At 34.2% G+C, this 26,821-nt stretch overlaps 1 protein-coding gene across 1 annotated transcript; it reads left to right on the forward strand.

Moving 5' to 3' along the window:
- The first annotated feature begins 203 nt into the window (after nucleotides 1-203).
- On the forward strand, nucleotides 204-26,096 carry LOC111064226 (pH-sensitive chloride channel 2). The gene is made up of 9 exons (XM_039433777.1): nucleotides 204-382; nucleotides 6,141-6,327; nucleotides 11,597-11,826; nucleotides 13,983-14,065; nucleotides 16,599-16,763; nucleotides 20,082-20,237; nucleotides 22,358-22,526; nucleotides 23,523-23,697; nucleotides 25,711-26,096. The coding sequence occupies exons 1-9, from the start codon at nucleotides 207-209 to the stop codon at nucleotides 25,990-25,992; spliced, it is 1,623 nt and encodes a 540-aa protein (XP_039289711.1). The 5' UTR covers nucleotides 204-206; the 3' UTR covers nucleotides 25,993-26,096.
- Nucleotides 26,097-26,821: the final 725 nt, after the last annotated feature.

Here is a 26,821-nt window from a genome sequence, read left to right on the forward strand (position 1 = left end):
CAACTCATAGTCCATGTGCTACCAAAACAACACTACTAGCAATTATCATAGATCTCCTTAAATTGTGTGTTTTAATAACTAAAAATTATTAAGAATACACTGAGAACAACCAATTTGAGTACGATAATGATAATATTGGGAAAAATTGCAATAAACGAGAATGGAAACCTATGTTTTCAAGATGGAACTAAATTTTAATTTCTGTTATGTTACTGCAACTGGAGCAAAGCAACAGGCTTGGATCCAGCTGTCAAGCAACATGTTATCATAAATTTTGTATTCAGTTATCATGTATACCACAGTTCTTGTTCATTGCCATGAGGTTGTGTGTTTTGTTTCAAATTTATGTGATTTGTTCACTGACACAAAAGTTAAATGCAGCGTAAGTAATCAACAACAATATATTCTCATTAGAATCGATTTTAAAAGTCCAAATTTTGTTGTGTTGTCGTACAATCTATCCTCATCTTCAGGTGGATTTTCTTATTGTTTACTATGTGATTGATTGCTTTACTTTGCTGGATTTGTCCTCGCAAATCGGATTTATTTGTTTAAAATCTATAAATATTTTATTATTCTGTCCAATTAGAAACTATAAATTACCACAATGGGGTTATGCAAGTTTGAAGGTGAAATGCATCGAAGTATAAGAAACAAAACCAATTCTAATAGTTTACATCCGCTTTTTGGCTAATATTCCGTAACCGTAACTTAAAACATAGGAAAATAATTATTCTTCCAAAAACACTACAAATAATCAAGTTGATACTATTAGATTAGATGTAAATTAACAAGTAGAATGGTAACTCAGTTTTGTCTTCAATAGCCTAGTCTTATTTTTTAAATTAATGAATAACCAATTCATTCTTAATAGATCTACCTGTATCTATGACGGAAATTGGCATTAACAAGATTAATAGGTACGGTAAGTGGTTAATTGTTCAAGATAAAATTTACTGCTTGAAAATTGCTATTGGTAGCAATAGCTCTTGGAGCTATTGAGAGGGTTGATAATTATCTTCAATTATATTTTATACATCTTTTACTAAAATTATACAAATCTATCTTTCCAGTTTTAATTATAGTTATAAAACTTGAAATAAAAATTATGAAGTTTTCTGATGATTCCTAGTAATGTTACTCCAGGTATTTCATTGTACTAATTGAGTTAATACCATCATCTATTTGATAATTTTAAATAATATATTCACAGCCTCTCAGTTTTTTTTATTATGCTTAAAAAGTCAATTAAAACTCTCGTACCGTATCCCAAAATAAGTTACTACTGGTAATCCTCAAATTATATAAAAATTCTCATTCAAAAAACATTTTTTTTGTCAAGTCTTAATAACTTTGATGAAGGTCTATCTGTTGTATTTTGTAATAAGACTATGAAATCAAAATTTCAAATAAGCATACATTTCTAGAAGACTTCAGTTAATTGGATAAGACTTAAAAATTGAAATACCAACTAATTTACACATTTCAATAAAATTCATTTAATCAGTTAACACTTTAAATGTGAAATTATGCAATATCAATAAATTACACATTGCAATAAAAAATTCTTGTGATCCTCTGCATCACAATAGATCAGCATCAATTATGCAGTATCAACAAATCACACACTGCAGTAAAAAAGTATTGTGATCCTCTTGCATCTTAGAATCTATGTTTATGATTTGTATGTTTATGCTGAATGTAGGGCAATCATGAATCACGTTCTCAAACTGACTTGAACAATAATTGTTTGATTGTCAAAGGCTCTGACTGTCTAGGCCTATATATTTCTCTCATCTTCTATTCAAGCAAGTACCGTACCATACTCAATTCAATTTTTGCTCAATCTCTCCTTGTATTACATTATCTATTTATTTCATGTTTATATTAGCAGTGCATATTAATGTTATATGTAGGCTATAATACTCAACAATTGCATGAAATTAATTGTCCTTCAAGTAGTTGATTTGAAGTTTATAACATAAACAATTTATTGACCGATTATGATTGGCTGTATTTAATACTACTTGCAGTACTCTAGTTTTTCAACACAAACTAATCTAATCTTAGTTTTTCAATTAATTATCTAATTGTTTTCATCACAATTAATTATTTTATTGTAACTGTTGGCATTTCATTTTAATCCTCGTCGCCAACTATTGTAATAATTGAACATAGTATAAAAATTGAATAAGCCATGATTGAATAGAAAATACTTTTTAATGATTGTACTGTGTCTATTGAATAATTGGATTAAATTCTGTGCACTAAAACTCTATTCGGATTTTAAAACTTCTATTGATCTATATGTGATCTTGAATTTTTAGAAAAACTGCCCATTTTGTTGCCCATCATATTGTAAATTCTATCATTCGTGTCTCAAAACTTGCAAATTTCATATTCTATCTGATTTTCTTGTATGAAAAAATGTAATGTTGCAAAAAAACGAATATGTCAAGCTAAGTGAGCCATTCAAGTCCCGCACTAATATTTTAATTGCGTCTTATCAACCTGAGTTAGATTTACGACTTTCAAGAATTTCAAGTAATGATACAGTCATCATTTCATTGCATCATGTTTGTAAAGGTTTCGCCTTTGAGTTTCTCGATAATACATTAGTTTCGTAGAGTAAATTGCTGTCTCTATTTTTTATTAATACCAAAATATTCGATCTAAAGCATTCTAGTAGTCTACTTTTTGTAAAGACTTCATTTCTTTCAATATTAAATTTGTATAAAGTATTGCATTTTCAATTGTTTTACTTGTATTATGTGTTAAGAGAGCAATGGGTTATTATCCTTGTGCCCTCATATGTATCTCAAATAAATAAATAAATTAGTTGAGATTGATTATTCTAATATCAAATAAGAGAGTAGAGCATTTTAACTCAGTCAAGAATGAATTAATTAAAGTAGACGATTCCATTCAATAAAAGCAAAATTTCTACCGTACCTTATTGGTGGCGAAAGTGTCTAGTTCGTCTTCAACATATTATTATTTAATGCTTATACTTGAAGTCGTTGCTTTGGACTGGGGCTCCCAGATAGGAATTGTCAAAGTTTTCCAGTTAATTACAATAAAACAAATCTGCTTTGCTATTCATGCTGTGAAGGTGCTAGGTAGATCCCCAAGGGTAGCAATATTAGTGATCTAATAAGCTCTACATTCTTCATGGAATATCTAAATACTCATATCATCATCTATAATAACAATCAAATCATTGATGATTATGATTAGGTATTTGAAAAAGTCTTTCCGTATTCTTTTCTTGTGATGTGATAATTCACTCTCTTGAAATCTTCAGTCTTGAGAACAGCCATGTTTAGCCCAATTTTTCAAGCACGTGCACAAAAAAATAACAAAATTAATCTGATGAATTTATCAATCAAATCAACTCAGCCAATCTGAATAGAATATCAAGTCAAGGTCTTCAACTATTTCCTATAGAATATTTTGCCGTCATATTTGCACAAACCAGACTAAGAGAAATGCGAAAATTTATGGCATTGGAAAACCCAAGTTATAGTCGGTCTTGAAAGTGTCAGGACACCTATTAGTATTGAACGGTTTAATTTATGTTCGGTCACGACACAAATTGAAATACGTACGTTTGTGTACTCGGTGTCATTCATGCACTTGTCATTCTTTGTATGTGCCAACTTACAGTTATAGGTACCTTTTGTTACATTCTGCGCTTTTTGCATTCGCAGAATAAGCAATCAGCTCTGTCTGTTATCAGGAACAGCTTTCTTATCAGTAATGTAAACAAATTAGTGAAGATATCAGGCACAACGTGAATTGAGTTGTCATTTGTTCGAAATGCACTACAAGAAAAATGTTTTCTGAACTGAATATATTATCAGACAGATCTTTTCCCTTTGTTCCGCTCCAGTGCTTATACATAATATATTTTTTGGAGTGGAGAATGAATACATTTTATGCACCTAAATGTTTTCTGTACCTAATAGAATAAACAAGCAAATACTAAACCATTCATAGGAACCAACAAGTTATAAAATATATGTGATCCATGATTTACTTATTTCTACTTGTGTGCTGTACCATAGAGAAACAATAGCGTAAGTAGATATCCCATGGTATAGGAGTTTATGTCGTAACTTTTACTGTTATCTCAAGCCGATTACTGTCGATTATTGTCGACTTTTACTGTTTTGCCCGGTTGAGAGTGTATTAACGGCACAATATGAGAGACTACCAGAGTTATACAGCTTCAAGGGAAAGAACTACGTGGACTATTAGCTTGAGATAACAGTGAAAGTTACGACATAAACTCCCTATACCATGGGATATCTACTTACGTTAATGTTTCTCAATGGCTGTACTTTCTGCCGAAACCCAACGCCTTAGATTAGATTTTTGCTGGCTTTGTAATCTAGAGACCCGGGTTCGGATCCCAGCCCGGGCGAGATATTTTTCACAGGCCACACCCTTGTTTCGGATGGATACGTTAATCCCGCAGGTCCCGGCTGCCTAAAAAATAGTCGTTAGGTCATGTCAGAGGCCCTGAAATTGGTCAGTTGCGACCTGAAAACTCTGACACCAGACCTGAGCCAGCCAGGTCACTCGATATTTTTTTCAGTATCTCAAGTTTTCATTTCTAGTTTACTGTTCACTCTCCCTGAGTAGCTTTTTACCTATTGTTATTCTAATAATTTTACCTTATAGGCTAGATGGTTGCTTTGTAACCTTATAACAAGTCAGCAATGTGACACCAATTGCTTCTGTGGTCGTAGATAAAATTGTGTATACAACAGTTTTATTATAAGGGTCTTCAACGCACGAGTTAGATGTAGAGTTAAGACACTATAGTGCGGTTCACGTTATAATGGCAGTGTTTGATTAGCAATGGTATTGCTATCCTTGTCTATCATTCAACAAAGTAGGTAGCGGCTATCTCTTTCTCGCTTTGCTCTGTTACCAGATCGTCTTTTAACAATGTAGAATTAATAATTAATTAACAAAATATTTCATCTTAATTATGTAATAAATTATTGAAATGTTTCTTGCTTAATAGAATATAATTGATTATTTTAAACGAGAATGAACAGTTAATATTAGGCCTACATCAATAAACCTGTATCAGCTACCGTCTATAGAAGGCGTTGAGAATACAGAGGATAGGCAACATTGATCTCCTACCTTTCTCCACTGCCATTATAACGTGAACCTCACTATATCTACTGTATAAGCTTCAGTCACTTCTTAGAATGAAATAGGCCCCAACATTCCTCTCAAAAAGATGTCAATTATGAATCCAAACATTGATTTTATATAGCCCCACTTTATTATACTTATCACTGGATTTCTAGATTGCAATATCACACATCGAGAATCTCTACCGTGAAGATGATATGAAATTTTTCGACTAGAAATTTTATACAGCCTACCTTGAAAGTTTCTACCCTGGTAATGACATGGAAGCCTTTTCCATAACTAAGAAATCTCATCGAATAGATGGCTAATCGATAACCACCAAATTATTTATTTATTTATACAATATGGCAATTTCCACTGAGTCTAACAAGACCCATAGTGGTACAAAACAAAATAGCACTGTACATGAATAATCTATACGGTAAGTATTAATGTAAAACTAAAAGTAGGTATAATAGATGAGCACAGTAAAAATTAATATAGATTACTTCAAAAACAAGATAGAAATAGAAAAATGAGAAGGAAAAAAACGAAATATAACAGAAGTAGCGACAGTCATTGAATCCTTCCTTTTAATTGATTAAAATACAAAATTTGATAAGCAAGTTTACCATTTTACTCAGACAGAGGATAGGCAACATTGATCTCCTATCTTTCTCCACTGCCATTATAACTTGGACGACCTCACTATAGTAGGTTGATTTCTAACCTTACAACAAGTCAGCAATGTGATATTTTGCTTCAGAGTTCGTAGTTAAATTCATGTATACAACAGTTTTATTATAAGGGTCTTCAACGCACGAGTTAGATGCATAGTCAAGACACTAGTGAGAGAGCGTAGCAACACATCAGCTAAATTTAACTCGTGTGTTAGACACCCTTATTATAAAATTGTTGTATAAACGTTTATTATAACGTGGACCTCACTATATGGAGTGTATGTTGTACGATGTGTTCGATTACAGGTGTGTGGTGTCGCTGCTGCGGCCGAACCCGCATGCGCGGCTGACTCCGACAGAGGTGTTGTCCGCCATTACGAACCCGTGCAGTTATGACAGCCACCTGCGGCCGGCCAGCCCTGATGGCGGACCCCTAGTGGTGCGCGCGCGCATCTTCGTCTTCTTTCTCAAATCTGTCAAGGCGCAGAACCTGGTAAGCACCCTGCCTCTGCAGAATTATTATCATAGATAAAAGATAGCATAAGAAGATATCCCATAGTTTGTGGAATTTATTCAAAATTTGGAAGTTTTGTATCTATGATGTTGTGTATCAAGTAGAGATTATACTGTAGCATAAGAAGATATCTCATGGTTTGTAGAATTCATTCAAAGTTTGGAAGTCTTGTATCAAATTATAATGATGTGTATCAAGTAGAGATGATACTGTAGTATAAGAAGATATCTTATGGTTTGTAGAATTCATTCAAAGTTTGGAAGTTTTATATCAGATTATGGTGTTGTGTATCAAGTAGAGATGATACTGTAGCATAAGAAGATATGCCATGATGTAGGGTGTTTGTGTTTCAAACTCCACTGTTAACTCAAGCCGATAGTCCTAGTAGTTATGTGAAGGTGATCAGTCTCTCATTCTGTGCCGTTCTTACAGTCTCGCCAAAAGAGTTATAATTTACACCTTGAATTGCTGAAACAACCCAAGTTCAATTATATTACATCGTCGAAAAAGAATAGGATGAGAAGGTATCCCATGGTTTGTGGAATTCATTCAAAGTTCAAAAATGTTGAAAAATTCAAAGTTTGGAAGTTTTGTATCAAATTATGGTGTTGTGTATCAAGTAGAGATGATACTGTATCATATTTCGTTCATTCTGTATCATTTATGGTGATCCAATATCATTATGTGGTGATACTGTATCATTTATGCTGATACAGGGTTCACCATATGTTTGACGTGGGGGGTTCTTTGAACCTTTGGATCCTTGAATCCGTCCATTCAAAGATGGCGATACAATAGATGAAAAATAGTATAAGAATATATGCCATGATGTAGGGTGTTTATATTCCGAATTCCACTGTTAACTCAAGCCGATAGTCCTTTTTGGTGAAGCTATGTGACGCTGGTTGTCTCTTAGGCTTGAATTCTATACGATTAAACGAAACTTGACAAACATCGTCTGTTTGAAATTATCTGTTTAATGTAATAGAATTTATAAGGACGGCAAAAAATCGTACGTCCAGAAACCGATGTGTGTGTAACTGGCTTAATAGTAGACTGTAGTCAGCAGTAATCGGCTTGAAACTTGAAACATAAACGCCCTATACCATGGAATATCTTCTAATGTTATCTTTTATCTATGACATTATTCACTATATGGTTCAAATCTTGTCCCTTCTCTTGTAAAAGCGATTTATAAGGTGAGTCTAATAATAAATATTGGTGAGGAATCCCTGACCTGAGTTCTACCTCGCCTTTATAATTACGTAATTGTCATCAATGGGTAAATTATGTATCAACCGGGACCGACAGTTAAACATGCTCATAGGGTGGGTCTAATTTTCTATTAATAATGCCATACAATTCATCTCTAAACCTTATCAATATCAGCAGTGCCCCCTTAAATTGCCAAATCTCTTGCTCTTGGTTATGATGATAAATTTGATAACTCAAATATTCACTGTGGAAATATATCGTAGCATGATTTAATAATGAAGATAGAGCTTGGTGTAAGGACAATAAGGATAGTAAACCAATGTATATCAGGATATCTGCTGCTATCTTTATAACTAACTATATATAGGCCTACTCTTCTTCTTATTGACCGAGCGTAGTGGGGTCTAAGATTCAAGTCGACGGTTTGGCATTTCTCTTTATGTTTAAATGTTTATATGTTGCGCATTTACGGCGATACGCGGTAATAGATTTTCATGAAATTTTACAGGTATGTTCCTTTTCAAATTGCGCGTCGACCTATATACAAGGTTTTTGGAAATTTTGCATTTCAAGAGTAATATAAAAGGAAAAAGGAGCCTCCTTCATACGTCAATATTAGAGTAAAAATCAGACTATAGATTCATCATAAATCAGCTGTCGAGTTGATTATAAATTGCATGCCATGACGCATGCAATTCAATACCTCAATGTAACTTGGTAAAAAATCAGCTGCTGTGTTGACTATTAATTGAATGCCTCATTGAATGCAATTTTATGCACTATTAAATGAACTATTGATTGCGTGCAATAACGCATGCAATTAATAACTTAAATAACATAGTATTGTCTCTCGAACTTTCTCTACTTTGAACTCGGGCTGTCCTGTTGCCAGTATGTCTTGAAGGAGATTAGCTTTTGATGTTAGCATTTTTGATACAACAACCCGAACAGCTATTAGCCGTTTTCACACCGATATCCCGCCGACACGACATACAGACACGATTTACTCTGATGAGGAGGTATAAGAGGAGGCTGCGGTTTATAAATGTGCGAGGTCTACTTTTCACAGAACTACTACTGATGAATATAATTAACTCAAATATTCACTGTGAAAATATATCGTAGCATGATTTAATAATAAAGATAGAGCTACAGACAAGGATAGTGAACCAATGTATATCAGGATATCAGCTGCTATCTTTATAACTTGAATTTCACTATATACAGGCCTGCTCTGATTTCTTGTATGTACTGTTTGAATAGTCCTATCTTAAATATTTACCTGACTTTATAATTTGAGTCACATTATAGGTACTTTTGACTTCTTATCAGGATTGTTTGAAGAGTCTTATGTTAAATCTTGACCTGACTTCACAACGTGAGTCTCACAATGCTCTGATTTGTTATCAGGATTGTTTGAAGAGTCTAAATGTGAAATCTTGACCTCACCTAGATGCGTGGGTCGACCTAAAAAATGCCACTCGATTCTGAGAATTTGGAGCCTGTTGACCTTCACCCACATCCAATCCAACTTATGCTGCTCAAATCTGTTCACATAACATGCTTAACATGTGTGACACACACACACACACACGCGCGCGCGTGCTCACAAATCTATTTATTGTGAGGTCCACGTTATAATGGCAGTATTTGATTAACATTGGTGTTGCTATCATTTTCTATCATTCGACAAAGCAGATAGCGTTATCCTTCTCTAGCTCCACAAAGTTTTAGTATTATTCAAGTATCGAGAATTATATTTCCTTGACGAATAAAATATAATTTATTTTTTGTGTAGTTGATATTTATTTTAGAAGTTGATATTGTGGTAATTATTCATATTGAATGAAAAAGACTAAGAAATTGTCAAAAACCACAGATTTATTGATACTTAGAAAGACCGGTTTCGGTTATCACACCATTGTTAATCTCTGCTAAACTTTTTTAGTTGTCAATCTCTGATAAACTTTTTTAGTTGTCAATCTCTGATAAACTTTTTTAGTTGTCAATCTCTGATAAACTTTTTTAGTTGTCAATCTCTGATAAACTTTTAGTTGATGAACTAAACAATGATTATCTAAAAAAGTTTATCAGAGATTGACAATGGTGTAATAACCGAAACCGGTCTTTCTAAAGTATCAATAAATCTGTGGTTTTTGACAATTTCTTAGTCTTTTTCATTCAAGATAATTTATTTTAAACCAGAATCATCAGTTAATACAAGAATTTACATCAGATACAAGAATTCAAAAATACAAGATCTTTATTTGCCATAAAATAAAACAAGTTTTATTTATTTACATTTTTACTGCTATCAGCTATTCTTTATATAGAAGACAGTGGGAAGGCAGAGAACTGGCAACTCAGTCCTATCTTTCTCCACTGCCATTATAACGTGGATCTCACTGTAGAAAACATGTGTGTTTTGCCGACTCGGAATCTGATCAAATCTATTCATGAACGACTTCTAAAATATACCTGCTTGACATATTGATTCGAATGCAGGTTGTATCCAGTTTGACATTGTAATTAGAAACGGGTAATCAAAATCTTTTGAGTTGATTCATACGGTGTTGAGTTTTATTGTAATCCGTTTCACAATTCTGTCTTTTCATTTTTATTTTGCAATTCAATGTAACTACGGAATTCAACGCAGGTTTTACATAAAGAGATTAAGAAATGATCCTTGAACACCGCCTATAATAAAGAAACTCTACCTAATAAGAGTATCATTTTAATGATTTGTTGAATTGTAATGATTGTAGAGCTATATCTCAAATGATGATGATTTATTTGCAAAAAAAAAAAATATTTACATAAAAAACTTATCAAGAATAAGTTCAATTCAAAATCAAACTATGTTTAAGAAATGATTTAAAAATTGATTTATTTGATTTTACCTAATCAAATAAATGATTTATTTTCTAAACAAATAATTTTGATTTAAAAATCAAATTTAGTTTATCAAAGATAAGTTTTATTCAAAATGATTTTGTTTCAAATTCAGTGTAATTTCAATTTTAAAATACAATAAAATCAGGTAAGCTTTTCACTATAAAATAAAATGAATAGAGTAGCAATTTACTTGAAAACCAATAATTATGTTCCTTACATCAACAGTTGTACAGCTAATATGTGACCATGAATGATTATAGTATGTAACAAGTCTCTACATTCTACATGCTTAATATTTCATGATCTTTTTGTTCAATCAATGTAGGTACTGTACTTCTAGGAATCTATTACTAATTTTCAATGTATTTCAATGATCTCATTTACTTTGAAGTCTATTATCTTATTTAGTCTATAGTCTATTAGTAGACTATAGAATAGATAGTCTATTTGATAGCTTATCCTATTATATTAAGCGAGCAATTTCTGCTTATCTGTTTTATATTTTTATATCTGGTTATTTATGTTCAACGGATCTCGAAAACGGCTCTAACGATTTTCACTAAATTTGGAACATAGTAGGTTTATGATATAAAAATTCGATTGCACTAGGTCTCATCCTTGGAAAAACTCGCTGAACGACATTTAGAGCCGTTTGCACAGGCAAAGCTTAAACTCGATTAAATCTGCTGGTGGCTTAAACTCAAAATGAAACAAACTAGACTTGATACGGATTTAATCCAGTTTAAAATGGAATTTAGTTTCAACTGCCACTGTGCAAAAGGCCCTAAAAGGATAATTCATCCTTGGCTGAAACAGCTGAGACTTTCGTCGTCTGTGGATAGTAAAAAGTGAGCGAGTGATTCTGTTAAAAATCAAAATATCGCATCCCCGAAATTCATATGCTGACGTATAGCCAGCTGTAAAATATAAACACGATCTATTTAGAGAATTGTGTTCTGTTTATTAATAAAATAAAAATAACGAGCGAAGCTCGGTGCCCCGATATTTTACTTGATATGATACACAACACCATAATTCGATACAAAACTTCCAAACTTTGAATGAATTCTACAAACCATGGGATATCTTTTTATGCTATTTTTCGACAATGTAACTCATTGGAATCTGGTTGTTTCAGCAATTCAAGGTGCATATGATGCTACAGCTGCGCTGGAGAGACCACCGGTTAAGATACGACCATCTGAGCAACCACAGCGAACTGATAGGGGAGAAAAGACTTCTGGAGTTCATCTGGGCGCCACACATCTACTTTGCCAACGAGAGAGATAGCCTAGTCATGAAAGGCATGTCCAACAAGGATCACCTCGTGTCCATTCTGCCTGAAGGGGATGTTCTTTTCACTACAAGGTATACTGATTAATTCAGATTTGTAAATTCAAACATTATAACTACATTAAATCATAGAGGAAAGATTTAAACATTATCACTACATTAAATCATAGAGAAAAGATAGCATAAGAAGATATCCCATGGTATATAGGTCTTTAATGTACCAAATTTCAAGCAGATTTTTTGTTAACTCAAGGCGATTACTGTCGACAACTGTCTATTATTACTGTTTGGCGGGTGAGAGTGTAAGAACGGCACAGTATGAGAGACTACCAGCACCACATAGCTTCACGAAAAATAACTACTAGGACTATCGGCTTGAGTTAGCACTGAAATTTGAAACACTAAATTATAGAGAAAATATTTAAACATTATCACTACATTAAATCATAGAGAAAAGACATCATAAGTAGATATCCCAAGGTAAAGTCGTCTATGTTCCGAATTTCAAGCAGATTTTTTGTTAACTCAAGCCGATTACTGTCGACAACTGTCTATTATTACTGTTTGGTGGGTGTGAGTGTAAGAACGGCACAGTATGAGAGACTACCAGCATCACATAGCTTCACGAAAAATAACTACTAGGACTATCGGCTTGAGTTAGCACTGAAATTTGAAATACTAAATTATAGAGAAAAGATTTAAACATTATCACTACATTAAATCATAGAGAAAAGATAGCATAAGTAGATATCCCAAGGTAAAGTCGTCTATGTTCCGAATTTCAAGCAGACTTTTTGTTAACTCATGCCGATTACTGTCGACTACTGTCTATTATTACTGTTTTGGCGGGTGAGAGTGTAAGAACGGCACATTATGAGAGACTATCAGCATCACATATAGCCTCACAAAAAGAACAACTATGAATATCGTTTTGAGTTAACAGTGAAATTTGGAACATGAACGACAAACATGTATGGGATATCTCCTTTTGCTATATTTTCTTTATGATTGAATAAAGAACTAGCAGCTGTTAAAAATACGGTACCTTAACAAAACATAAAAAAACTGATAATTAATATTGTAATTTTGCAAACTAAATCGAATAAGTTTACACCATTCCTTCCCTTTCTTCTATTGAAATCTTCTCCGCTATTATTATTCAATAGTTATTTGTATATCTAGAGTGAAAAGTGCTGTTTTTTTCTCTCTGAGGGAAAAGTTTGAAGCCCGAGGCGAAGCCGAGGGCAACAATTTTCCTGAGGGAGAAAAAACATTTTTCCTCCACCTACATTTTTATAAAAACTGCATATAAAATAATTTTTAAAAACGTATGTGACCAAACAATGTGTTACAACATAATCTTAAAAGTAAACAGAAACAGTTGGCTTGTAATTACAGTTCTCCTCCGACAGCACTATCTGTCAGCTAAAGTTGTAACAACAATGACAGCCAAAACTACAGCTATGATGAAGTTCCCGTTTCAAATTTGATTAGTTAATAAGTAATATTCGTTGGCTGATATTTTGAATAACATGGAATAAAAGAAAAATATATTTATATACATTTTTTTTAGTATAGTGATATGAAGTTTGTAATAATAATTTCAGCATACAAACATAAATTTTATATATCGATCAAATGTCTGGTTGAGGTATTGAATTTAGTTGGTTTAATGACTACTCTATATGCTTACTCATCTGAGCTTAGACCTTCTGACCTATTCCAAATGTACGTTTTTAAAATAAAGATGCTTCCCATGTTATTTAAATGGAGTCACTTTTTCCTCCCTAGGGAGTTTTTCTGTTTTTTAGTACCGAGAGCGAAAAAGTGACACTTTAGTATCATGTTTCAGGGAGTAAAGTAAGTACTTTTGACAGTAGGTAGAGGAAAACTTATTTTAGATAAGTATATCAGTTGAGTTGTGGTTCTGGATGAATTTTACTCCTGTTTGCAAACAACACTTTCTTCAGCCAACAGTACTATATTCAATGATTTATTCATAATTTTTGAGATAAGCTTTTGATTATATTTTGGTTAAGATTAAGTTCCAAAGATTTTTTTTCCAATTACATACTTGTTGCTAATGAGTCGTTATCACACTTTGATTGGACCAAGACGATTTCCTTTTTATAATATTGCAATATTCTGTTATTAAAGCACTTGAACACTTTGTTGAATTTGTTTGGTTATTTTCTTATTCATTGTATTCCACATTTTTTCTTCTGTTTCAGAATGAAAACCACAACCTTATGTCAGATGAAGCAAGGAAAATTTCCGTTTGACAAGCAAAAATGTCATCTGATCATGGATTCATGTAAGATTGTAAGCTTGATCAGTACTCTACCCTTTGCACTGTTGTTTTCATGCCTCATAACACGTATCGAATAGAATAGCACGTATCTCTGTCTCTAAATTTCCTATTAATCCAATTTGTGCTCTAAAAATGATATAAAATGATATCCTCCCCATCAACACACGATTAGAATTTGGTGTTATCAGAGCAGTCTTAAAAGGATGCGACAGAGAAACTTACCTATTTGAAAGGCCAATAAAGACAAAAGTACTTTAGATATTGTTTCAATCTTTTTCAAATGAGAATACAATATCTCAATTTTTTTCCATGCAGTCTTGAAAATGACATCAGACTAATGGCGACCCCCATTGCGCATACACTGATGAAGTCTATTTTTGAAAGTTCGTTGCAGTATATCAATCGGTATGTTGGCAATGGCGTCGCGAATGTTGTTCTTGAGGTGTGCTATGGTCCGTGGTTGATGGACATAAACCAGGGATTTCAAATAACCCCATAAAAAATCGCATTTAGGAAACGCATGTGCAAATGAGCCTTGTCAAATGACCGCGTCTTCGGGTAGGTTGTCAATCAGCATATCACATGCATTTTGACGGATAACAAAATCGCGTTCAGTCAATTCTTGAACAACAGCCAATTCATAGGAATGAAGTTGAAGGTCTTCATGGAAAATTCGTCCGAGCAGTGGAGTCAGACATTGCCATAGCAGCTGCGTGTTTGCGAGCCGAACGCCGGGGAGAACGCACAACTGACTGCCTCACTCTTTCGATATTTTATAGAGTTCTGATGGTTCGTTGAAGTCCATTTCTGGGTTTAGCGACACTTTCACACTCCTGAAATGAGTTAACCCACGACTGAATCGAATTATTTATTTATTTATTTATTTATTTATTATTTATTTATTTATTTATTTATTTATTTATTTATCTATTTATTTATTTATTTATTATTTCATTGGCAATTACAGATCATAATTATAATATGATTGGGAGAAGACAACAGGCATAGCCCAAAACTGTCTTCTCCCAAATTTTTACAAATAAAAGTTTCAAAAAAGAAGGTAAGGTTAAGATTTCACTTTCACTTCAAAAAGTCCAATTTCCACTTCAAAACTAATGACTAAACTAAAAATTTTGATATTTGAAAACTGATTAAAAACAAAAATATTTCACTCAGATCTCTATAAATTGGGAATTTATGAGTAATTTTGCAAAATTTTGAGCCAGAAAAGAAACACAACTTCACTATTATGGCCAGGAACGAGTCTGTGAGAAGGAATTTCAAATCGAGCGCAGTAGGTGATTGACCATTAGAAAAGAAGCTCTCTACTAAAAAGGCCCGCTGCTCTCTAGACCAGAGCATGATGGCTACTTTACTTGAGGGAGGATAAATTTGAAAAATTCCTCCTCCAGATGCGACCCCTCCTGCCCCTCTACACGACCAATTCACCGCGTGGGATTTTTTTCCAAAAAAGGAAGTTTCTCTGGTGCACCTTGTAGATGTAGTCATAGTCTGCTAATACCGCTCTGATCGCTGCCCGCAGTTTTAGAAGGATGTAGATATAGATTCTCAAGACCGCTCTGATCGCTGGCCGCACGGAGTTCTAGGAGGATATAGATATAGATACCTAAGACCGCTCTGACCGCAGATCGCTCCCTGTGAGTCCAGGTCCTAAATTATTTATTATATTTTGTGAAAATTAATTTTCCACTGTAAGATATAGTAAGTTTTATTTGAAACACAATAGAATATATCACGTACCACTTAATTTCATCTCAACACAACTAGTTTCAACTTATCAAGAGCTGTCTTATCAGGTGACACTTGAGAATGGATCTTTGAAGCGTTGAAACTAGTTGACCGAGCGAAGTGAGGTCTAAGATTCAAGTCGACGGTTTGGCATTTCTCATAACGTTTAAATGTTTAAATATTTATATGTTGCGCATTTACGGCGAAACGCGGTAATAGATTTTCATGATATTTGACAGGTGTGTTCCTTTTTTAATTGCGCGTCGACTTATATACAAGGTTTTTGGAAATTTTTCATTTCAAGGATAATATATTATAAAAGGAAAAAGGAGCCTCCTTCATATGCCAATATTAGAGTAAAAATCAGACTATAGAATTATTCATCATAAATCAGCTGACAAGTGATTACACAGATGTGTGGAGAAGCCAGTCTATTGCTGTATTTCCATAAGGTCTATAGGTGCGGACAGATTTACGCGCCGCGAAATGAGCAATTCACTTTTAATCAGCTGATGCTAAGCTTTTTATATCTGTATCTTACCGTTTCTGTAAAACTACAGATATAATCAGCTGATTAAAAGTGAATTGCTCATGTTCGCGGCGCGTATATCTGTACGCACCTTATAGTTTCAATCAGGTCCTTGTGGATGAGAATACTGCGTGAGGTCTACTGTTTACAGAACTACTAGTTATGTTGTGATAAAATGAAAGTGTACGTGATACATTGTGTTTCAATATTTTCAGTAGCCTTAAAAATAAAAGTAAATAAGTGTTATTATGTTTTTAGGGCGCTACAACACTAGCAACGTAGTACTAGAATGGGAAGCCACAGCTCCAGCTCTGATACCGAATAATAACCCGAGTCTGGCCGAATATTACCTGGTAGATATGAGCACGTTGAGTAGTGAGGATAACTGCTGTGTTCAGCATAGTGCCGTCAATCCACATACCTGTAAGTAGCATTAAATTTGTTTCAATATCCTATTGTGAGGTCCACGTTATAAAGTGAGCACCTCATTAACATTGGTGTTGCTATCCTTGTTTGCCATTATACAAAGCAGATAGCTCTATCCTTAATTACAGTGAGGTTCACATTATAAACTCAGTGGAAATATGTTAGAGTGAACTGGATAAAACCCTTTGTTGAAAACTAACCATAATTAGGTCCACTTTATTAGGTTATTAGGTCATCAGATTAAAGTTTGTTTTTTGTCCTTCAAAATTATTTCTTTAATATGTGAATATTTCCTATTTTAGTGTTATGTGAAATATTTCTTCTATGTTTGGTTTTGAAACATCTAAATTTAATCAGTTATTTGTAAATCTAGATGGAAAATACCGCTTTTTCTCCCTGAGGGGAAAGATTGATGCCTGAGGTGGAGCAGAGGGCAACAATTTCCCTGAGGGAGAAAAAGTATTCTTCACTCGTGATGTACACAACATTTTTCCTCTACCTAAATTTTTATAATAACTGCAAATAAAATAATTTAACTTACGGACCAGTAACAATTTTTTACAACTTACAACATAACCTAAGAAGTAAACAGCTGGCAGTAATCACAGTTCACCGCCGACAGCGCTATGCGCTATCTGTCAGCAAAATTTGTAACAACAATGGCCGACTCATAACTACAACTATGATGAAGTTCGCGTAATTTGATTAGTAGTTGATGGGAAATATTCGTTGGCTGGTATTTTGAATAACATGGAATATTAAAAAATATTTTTAAATTTGTATAGTATACTAATATGAAGTATGTAATAATTTTAGCATACAATAGTTATTTGTATATCTAGAGTGAAAAGTACGACTTTTTCTCCCTGTGGGAAAAAGTTTGAAGCCTGAGGCGAAGCCGAGGGCAACAATTTTCCTGAGGGAGAAAAAGTATTTTTCGCTCGTGATGTACACAACATTTTTCCTCCATCTACATTTTTTCATAGAAACTGCAAATAAAATCATTCTAATAACTTACGTATTGGTGACAATGATTCCTAACAACATAACCTAAATCTAAAACCTAAAAACCGGTCGTCTGATTGGCACTGCCGATTGCGCTATCTATCGGAAAAAGTTGTAACAATTATCAGCTGAGGCAGCTACCAAAAATGGCTGACTCCAGATCACGCGGTTCAGATTTGAATTGCAGATCAAAAATATTTGTTGGCTGGTATTTTGAATAAAATAAAATATTTTAAAAACTGTATAAATTTTTATCGTCTACTAATATAAGAATATAATAATTATCATACAAACATATATTTCATGAGTTAATCAAATTTCTGGTTGTGGTATTGAATTCAGTTGACTCAATGACAGACACCTCTATTATGCTTTCTCATCTGAGCTTAGACCTTCTAACCTATTACAATGTAAGTTTCAAAATAGAGATGCTCCCCATGTTATTTAAATGGAGTCACTTTTACTCCCTAGGGAGTTTTTCTGTTTTTTACTACCGAGAGCGAAAAAGTGACACTTTAGTATTAGGTTTCAGGGAGTAAGTACTTTAGACAGTAGGTGGAGGAAAACATATATTTCATATGTTGATCAAATTTCTGGTTGAGGTATTGAATTTAGTTGGTTCAATGACTAATCTTTATGCTTCCTCATCTGAGCTTAGACCTTCTAACCTATTTCAATGTAAGTTTTCAAAATAGAGATGTTATTTAAATAGAGTTACTTTTACTCTGTAGGGAGTTTTTCTGTTTTTTAGTAGCGAGAGCGAAAAAGTGACACTTTAGTATTTACTTTAGTAAAGTAAGTACTTAAAACACTAGGTGGAGGAAATAGTATATTTGGCACCTAGAGCAGAAAATGCTATTTTTCCGGCTCGAAATCGGTTTTCAAGTCCGAGGCCGTAGGCCAAGGACTAGAAAAGATTGAGAGCCGGAAAAACATTTTTGCCCGTGGTGCGAACGATATTTTTCGCCACACTACAGGTATTGCTAACAAAATAAATGAAGAATACAAAATAAAGAATACTTGTTATCGTACCTATCTCTTGATTTTAGTGGTAGAAGATTTGCAGTCAGGATTTTAGATTCTTTTAAAATTTCACTAGGAATATCACGGGCGTCGTCATCTTCAAGCATTTTTGAAAATTTGGAATGAGCTAATCAACAATAAATAATTGAATAAAACTGGTTGCGAAGCTAATGCTGAATTAGTTTGATTTGAAACTCGAACTGAAATCATGGCGACTTCAGCTGAGGAAGAAAGTGGACACTCGCCCGATCTAGAGGATGACTTATCAACTACAACTTCCATGACCGGCTGGAAAGAGACCACTTTCTGGCCTAGACCGGAAAAGAAACCCTTTTCTGAAGTCAGACGAGAGTCGTCTGCAAACAATGTCTTTCAGATCTACGTAGGGACTGGAAAACAGCTGCTTTCTGTGCAGTGTGGCGAAAAATATATTTTGTGAAAATAAATAAGGACTAAAATTTGTGAAGACTTGACCTATTACGGACTATGTGTAACCTTATCTAAATTTGGGAGAGGAATAGCACAAGGTTACCTTATTTTTTCTCTCCCTATCATTTTGATAATGTACTTATTGTATGAATCAGTAAAGAATAAAGTGGAAAAGATAGGCCAGCATGGTTGCTACTTCTCTTTTTCCACCGCCTTCTATAGTAGATAGTAGATGATTCAAGTCACCCTAGTATCTATCCATATTTAAAGAACAAATGATCAGAAAATCTTCATTCTGTTAAATTAAATCTCAAGTTCATATATTCAATGGTTGTTGAGACATTTTCACAACATGGGTCCAATTTAGTACATTTCTTGGAATGTTTCAGGATGGTGTAGTTGACTAGTCTATCAACTAGACTTATACACTGGCATCAAGTAACTAGTGCCTAAATGTTGTCTATTTGTTACCTACATTTCATTCTTTTTTGTTTGATTTTTCCAATGCCAATATACAACACTAACTTGATTTGTATGTTTTTAAATCTTATTAACTGATGACCAAATCTTAATAGCTATTTATCTCTTTCCTGTATAGGGCTACTTGTAATATAAATATAAAGAAAATAATTAAAAATCTCAGTACCCTTTTTTAAAAATATTTTATCACGACATGTTTCGGTCAATTATGCCATTTTCAAGTCTTGTGATTATGGCATAATTGACCGAACATGTCGTGATAAAATATTTTTAAAAAAGGGTACTGAGATTTTTAATTATTTTCTTTATACTTAATAGCTATGTATGTTACAATCTTATTTACTAATTTCGACCTGGATTTATGTTTGTTGATTGCAGATTATAGCTACAGTTCACTAGTGCTGACATTTGTGTTAGCCAGAGAATTCGGTTATTACCTGATGGACTACTATCTGCCAAGTGTTCTACTAGTTATCCTGTCATGGATGACGTTTTGGCTGGAGCCTAACTCAATACCCACCAGGGTGTCTCTTGGTAAGTAGAATGCTTACTAATTTATTGCAAAACATACATTCCTCCAGACAAATAAAAGAGAGATAAAAGGTTGGTGCTCGGCGAATAACCTTTCATTGAATGAGGACAAAATTAGTGATATCTAATTTTCACGTATTAGATATTTCACGTTTAGAAAAAATGATGATTCCAGTAGCTGTCCTGTGGCAATCAAGTTTCTTGGTATCTGGATTGACAGACACCTGACATGGAATCATCATATCAACTATGTAATAAAGAACGTTTCAAAAGGTCTTTATCTTATTAGAAGGTTGAGAACATGTGTAGGAGTTGAAATATTGCTCAAGGTTTATTATGCTCATGTACAGAGCCTCTTTTGTTACGGTGTTATGATCTGGGGGAATAATCCTGAGACAAAATTCTCAGGTTGCAAAAAAAGATAATGAGGCTCCTATGCAATGCAGAATACCGTGAAAGCTGCAAACCTTTGTTTAAAAAAATGAGAGTGATGACATTCCCAGCTCTCTATATTTATTTCACAGTTGTATATGTACACTTTAACATTGAAAAATTTGATGTGAATAGACACCACCATAATTATGCAACAAGAAATGAAAATAGCTTAAGAGTTCCTAGGTATCAGCACAATGCATCTCAAAAACTAAATCCCTATATGGCGGTGAAACTTTATAATGATTTGCCTGCCACTATAAAATCTTTATGTAAAAGCGATTTTAAGTTGAAAGTAAAGGAAGCTTTAATAGGAGAAATCCCATATAAAATAGCCGACTATTTTTCTATAAATTGGAAAATGTATATATAATCAATATGATAAATGATATATAAGTAGTTGATAAGTGATTGGGAAAAATAATTGATACCTAATTTAGAGTGGTAATAGATGTATTGAACTTTGTAAAATTGACTTTGTGTGCTTGTTGTTGTAGGCTCATTTTGCCTTGTATTTACTAGAGTTACCAAACATTTCGTTGTCTATAATGTGTAAACATTCTGTGACAATAAAGATATTTTTTATTTATCGAAACTCAAATCGGCTAATTTCAATTTATTCCAGTTCAAAATTAATACAATTTCAATAAAAACAAAATGCATAATACATTTTGAAATTCCTCTAGCTATTAGCTATTATTTGATGGATTCGAATGTATTCCATGATTCAATAAATGATTTGATAACGAAAACACTGGGTTGTGAAAAATATCACTTATTTATTGTGAAAATCTCAAACATGTTTCAACACTAATGGCGTGGTGTCAACTTCAGTGTGAGAGATTCAAAACATTTGATTTGATTTGATTTGATTTGAATATGATTGGGGAAGGACTAACAGACACAGCCCAAAACTGTTTCTTCCCCGAAGTTTGATTTATACACTATAAATAGTCCAAAAGTATAACCTACTTGGATCTGAATTCAAGTGTATGGAACATAACCTGTTCCATACACTTGAATTCAGATCCAATTTCAGTCCAAACATTTGAAAACAGAAAAGTTCTCATTTAGATTGTTTACAAACCAAATTGAATAACAAAATAACGCTCACTAATCACTTAAAACTGTAAAATAATGATTAACTTTGAAAATATTATGATATACTATAATTTAGAATGATAGACCATGTCATGTCAACAAATCAGATTATTTTGATCAAGTAGATTAAAATTTCTAGATAATATTTCTCGTGAGATAAGCTGATTTATTACACAGCTGAACATAATTCTGTCTCTCTCCCACACAGACACACGCATCTCCTGTTATCGACAGACGACGAAATTATCATCATCTGTTTTTCCAAGGATGAATAATTATTAGCCTATTAACCTTCATCGAGTTTTCCCAGGGATGAGACCTAGTGCAATCAAATTTTTATCATAAACCTACTATGTTCCAAATTTCGTCAAAATCGTTAGAGCCGTTTCCGAGTTCCGTTGGACATAAATAACCAAATATAAAAATATATATGCTCGCTTCGTTGGACATAAATAACCATATAAATAACCAAATATAAAAATATATATGCTCGCTTAAAATAATAGGGTATGGTATCGCAGACAGGCACTATTACTCCCATTAATTAATTACTTTTCAATAAATTATATTTAATAATTTTTATTTATTAGGTACAAGCACTATGTTGACGTTCATACTGCTATCATCGAAGCCAGGATCTCGTGGTGATTTGAGTCTGCTCTACTTCAGAACGAACGATGTGTGGTTCATAGGATGCACCGCCTTCATATTCCTCTCATTGGTCGAATTTGCTTTTGTCAACTGTATACACAGGCAAGAGTAAGTAGCTCGCCCTCATTTTCAAATCTCTCTGTTATTTTAGAAATTGTTTGGACCTCTCCTGTAAATAACTGAACAAGCCTGAATTGGTTTGTTTTTTCAGATTGATTTCTACATAGATTGCAGGTTTGATGCCTAGTGAGATCGGACTCCCCATCTGAACAAGCCTATAGTGAGGTCCATGTTATGTTATGAGACGCGTGGTTAGAGCCATCGCGGCTAGAGCACATAACCTATACATATTTTATTGGATCGATGATTCATTACATATGAATCATAAAAGCAATATAGTAGCCAACACTTCTAATTCATCTGTCGCCATAACGTTCATACAACATAAAAATCAGATGAGTCATAGAATCTAATTTTTAGGTTATGTGCTCTAGCCGTAACGTCTGTAACGACGCGTCTCGGGCTGACTGTTTATAGCCGAGCGCGTCTCGACACGCCTGCTTATAGCTGCGCGTCTCGACATGCCTGCAAGGAATCGCACCTTAACTGTTTCCATATAAATAAAGTTATAATAAGCTTAGGATCAGCTTATGAAAAATGAAATGGGCGTGGTGCTCAGGCACTACCTCCGTAAACAAAGCCATAGTGCATTCTGGTGACGTCAGCAGAGGTAGGGCTCCTACACCAATAAAAACACTAGCTGATATAGATCAGCTGAAATCAACAAATTTTTATTGGTGCTACCTGTGCTGACGTCACCAGAATGCACTATGGCACTAAAAAAGTATATAACAATATAAGCCTCGAGTCGTTTTATTCCGAAACTATATATATATTTTTTTTATTTTACATGATTATGAAATCACATTGAAGATCTTTTCTGCTTTCTGTGTGTTAGATTGACGTAAATTGCACTGAAAAAAAGACCTCGGAGTTGTTTTATTCTAAAAACTGCTCTGATTCCTTTTCAATTATTGTTATTTACGATTTAGCTTACAATGGTGGTGAAATCATATTTGAAATGCTCTATTTTTTGTGTGTTAGATTGAAGAAAATCGCCCTGAAAAAGGCCTCGAGTCGTTTTATTCTGAAAACGGCTCTGAGTCCGCACACACTGCGCAGACGCACATCCTCGTGTCCCGCGTCGCCCGAACAAATGCGAAAGTTCGCCAATCGGCGGCTCGCCAAAGCTAACAAGAACACCACGCTCAGCGTCGGGGTAGGTCACGCAATGCATTCATTCACTCACAATTCATTCTTTCATTCATTTATTGATTCACACTCAGCGTCGAGGTTGGTCACCCAATTCATTCATTCATCCATTTGAATTCATTCGATGGAGTATGAATTCAATACCGACATTTCAGTTCACAATTGTGAAACCAGGTAACATCAGAATCTGAGAGTCGACGCCCATCTCTTATGCAATCCTTTCTTGATGTAATCCCCTTTATGGCTGGACATATTCAATTTGACAACACTGTCAACACTTTCAATGCAGGTTTGTCCCATTGAATATATTATTAGGTATCATTGAGTACGGTATATATTATTATTTATTTTACATTCTATAATTATACACAAATTATTCACATAATCAGAAAGGACCAACAGGCCTAGCCCTTCTGTTTCCTTTTCGAATTTTGATAGACGTATGTATTATGATCATTATTATTGAATATACAGAGTGATTCATATGACGTATGGAAACCCTTCAATAAGTTTTAGATATTATACTGTAACTTTCAGGATAAGTTATTGTATATCTGGTGATATTATCTTGTTTGAAAAGTCGCAATATTACACAATTCAGCAGGTTTCAATATTAAATTTTTATATTTTGCTCAAGACTCCTCTTGTTTTATTCAGAGTATAATAGTAACAGAATAGATGCATGCATTCTATTAAAATTGAGTTATTCTCTGTATTTGCCATGATATGATAAAGTGTAATAATGATATTATTGTTGGGACTTCGAATATTATTCAACAAATAAAGTCATTATTTTACTTATTTCAATTGATTACTGTTAGGGTGTGATCATATTGAATGTGTATATGTGCAAATGCACTTCAAAGAAAATATAAATATATTTTATCACCATTTGATTTACAGTAAACATTAGTCATTGTCACAAGTATACAATCAACAATACAAAAGTCTACACATCTAAAACACAATTACATCGAAAATTAACTTCTGAAACAAGATTACAAACTAAATTTACACAGCCTAGATCATACACAATAGTACCAGATTTACATAGATTCTGAAATGTTATAAAATTCAGGTACCTTGTAAAGTCCACCTCTTATTAGGCCTTTTCTAACTCTATCTTTATATTGGGTGGCATCTAGGTCTCTTACCAATGACGGAAGGGCATTATAAAATCTGAGATCATATCAAATCATGCATGAGCCGAAAAACAAAATCTGGATACTGCCATTGAAACACGTAGTGACTTGCACACATGTATACTCCGTACAAAATTACGTCAGACTTGGAGGAATCTGCGGCGCAGAGAAATGGAGGGAGGTCAGCCAATTACAGGGATGGATAGAGTCATAGGTGGAAACGCAGTTGTCGATTAGAGTCAGTCGAGTCTGTGATTGCAGAGAGGAAACTTCCTAAGTTTAACATGGGCGGTTGATACTCACTGGAAATTAGAGAACACTGGCTTGTTCAAAACGGCAACATAGCCGCCGTTGTATCCCTGCCGCTGTGTGCCTTCTCTGTTGCGCATGTCCATCCCAAGTAGGAAGTAATTTTGTACGGAGTATAGCAGCTCCAGCAACCAGCAAGTACACGCGCTCAGTGTGAGTGTTCATATTGCTCTTTCCTGATTTTGTTTCTTATCTGCTCGCTTGGTCATGAATAACCTATAGTGAGGTCCACGTTATAATGGCAGTGGATAAAGATAGAAGAATAGCGATGCCGATCCTCTGCATCAATTAATTATATTCCTACACTGTCAAAAACATAATTGGCATCGTTGTGGACCTAGAAAAGGATAGTACCACCGGCTTTATCGAATGATAGACAAGGATAGCAAAACCAAAGTTGATCAAATACTGTCATTATAACGTGGACCTCACTATAGCGTGCACTAGAAAGAAAGAAACTTTATTTCGCCAAAATATACTAGCATAATACTAGCACATGTACGCATCCATTGTGATCATGCAGTTGGTTCTCGATGTTCCTATTCTAATTCGATGAAATCTGATTTCAGCGTTTCGAATCGCTAGACCTGGCAATAGCGCTGGAGGACCTGAAGAAGAAACGAGAGAGAAATAGGAAGGAGGACCCGGAGAGCACAGAGGAGGAAGGGTACGCGACGGGCAGTGAGAACGAGACAAGTGACGGTAGCAGAAAGTCGCGGAATCACGACGAGTTCGGTACTGTGATGACCACACAGGAAATAGCCACCTGGGTCGATAGAAAGAGCAGGAAACTATTCCCGTTGTGCTTCCTCATATTCAATCTTTTCTACTGGTCATTCATGTTTATTTGAGTAATATTAGATGATAGAGAGCCACAGAATATACCGGGTGATTCAAAAAGGACTTGACAACTTTGAAAATTCATATAAATCTTATTAAACAAGGTACAGAGCTGGTTTTGGTGTTGTTTTAACAGAAAACACTTCAAGTTTTGACTTCCGTAGTCCGTTAGTGCCTGGTGTCGCCACACAAGCGCTAGCGGCAGTTACGTTAAAGATAGCTGCCTTAATAATAATAATATTATTATTCATGCATGTACATTTTACATTAAATCTTTCGCATTTGTCAGTTACAATAAAATCATACACTCTGTCAGGTCATCAAAATCTCCGTGAATATTTGAAGTCCAAAAAATAAAGATGACATCATCTTAACTATTATAATATTTCACTAGGTTTATTTCTCATACTGTATATGAGAAAAACTCCAGTAAACTGTAGAAACATCTCTCTTGTAGCAAATTCCTCTTGAATGTTCTTCTATTTGAAGTATCGAGAATGTCCACTGGTAGTGCGTTTAAGATCCTTCGACTGACATGCTCTGGCTTAGCTTCAAAAAATCTTGTTCGATGAGGTTGGAGTCTGAGCATATTCGTTGCCCGTGTGTTGTAGCCATGTACGGTGGCGCCTGTAGTCCACTCGTCCTTGCGGGAAAATCCATACAATGCAGCCTCTAGGATATACAGACATGGCAACGGCAGGATCTTAGCTTCCCTGAATAACTCTCTGCATGGGGTTCTTGGTGGCTTCCTAAACATCATTCTCAGTAGCCGTTTTTGCACTCTGAAGGCCATCAATGAAGCGGATGCCGCACCCCACAATATCAGGCCATACGTTAGAG

This window comes from Nilaparvata lugens, chromosome 8 (assembly GCF_014356525.2).
Source record: "Nilaparvata lugens isolate BPH chromosome 8, ASM1435652v1, whole genome shotgun sequence".
In the NCBI taxonomy this organism is placed as follows: Eukaryota; Metazoa; Arthropoda; class Insecta; order Hemiptera; family Delphacidae; genus Nilaparvata; species Nilaparvata lugens.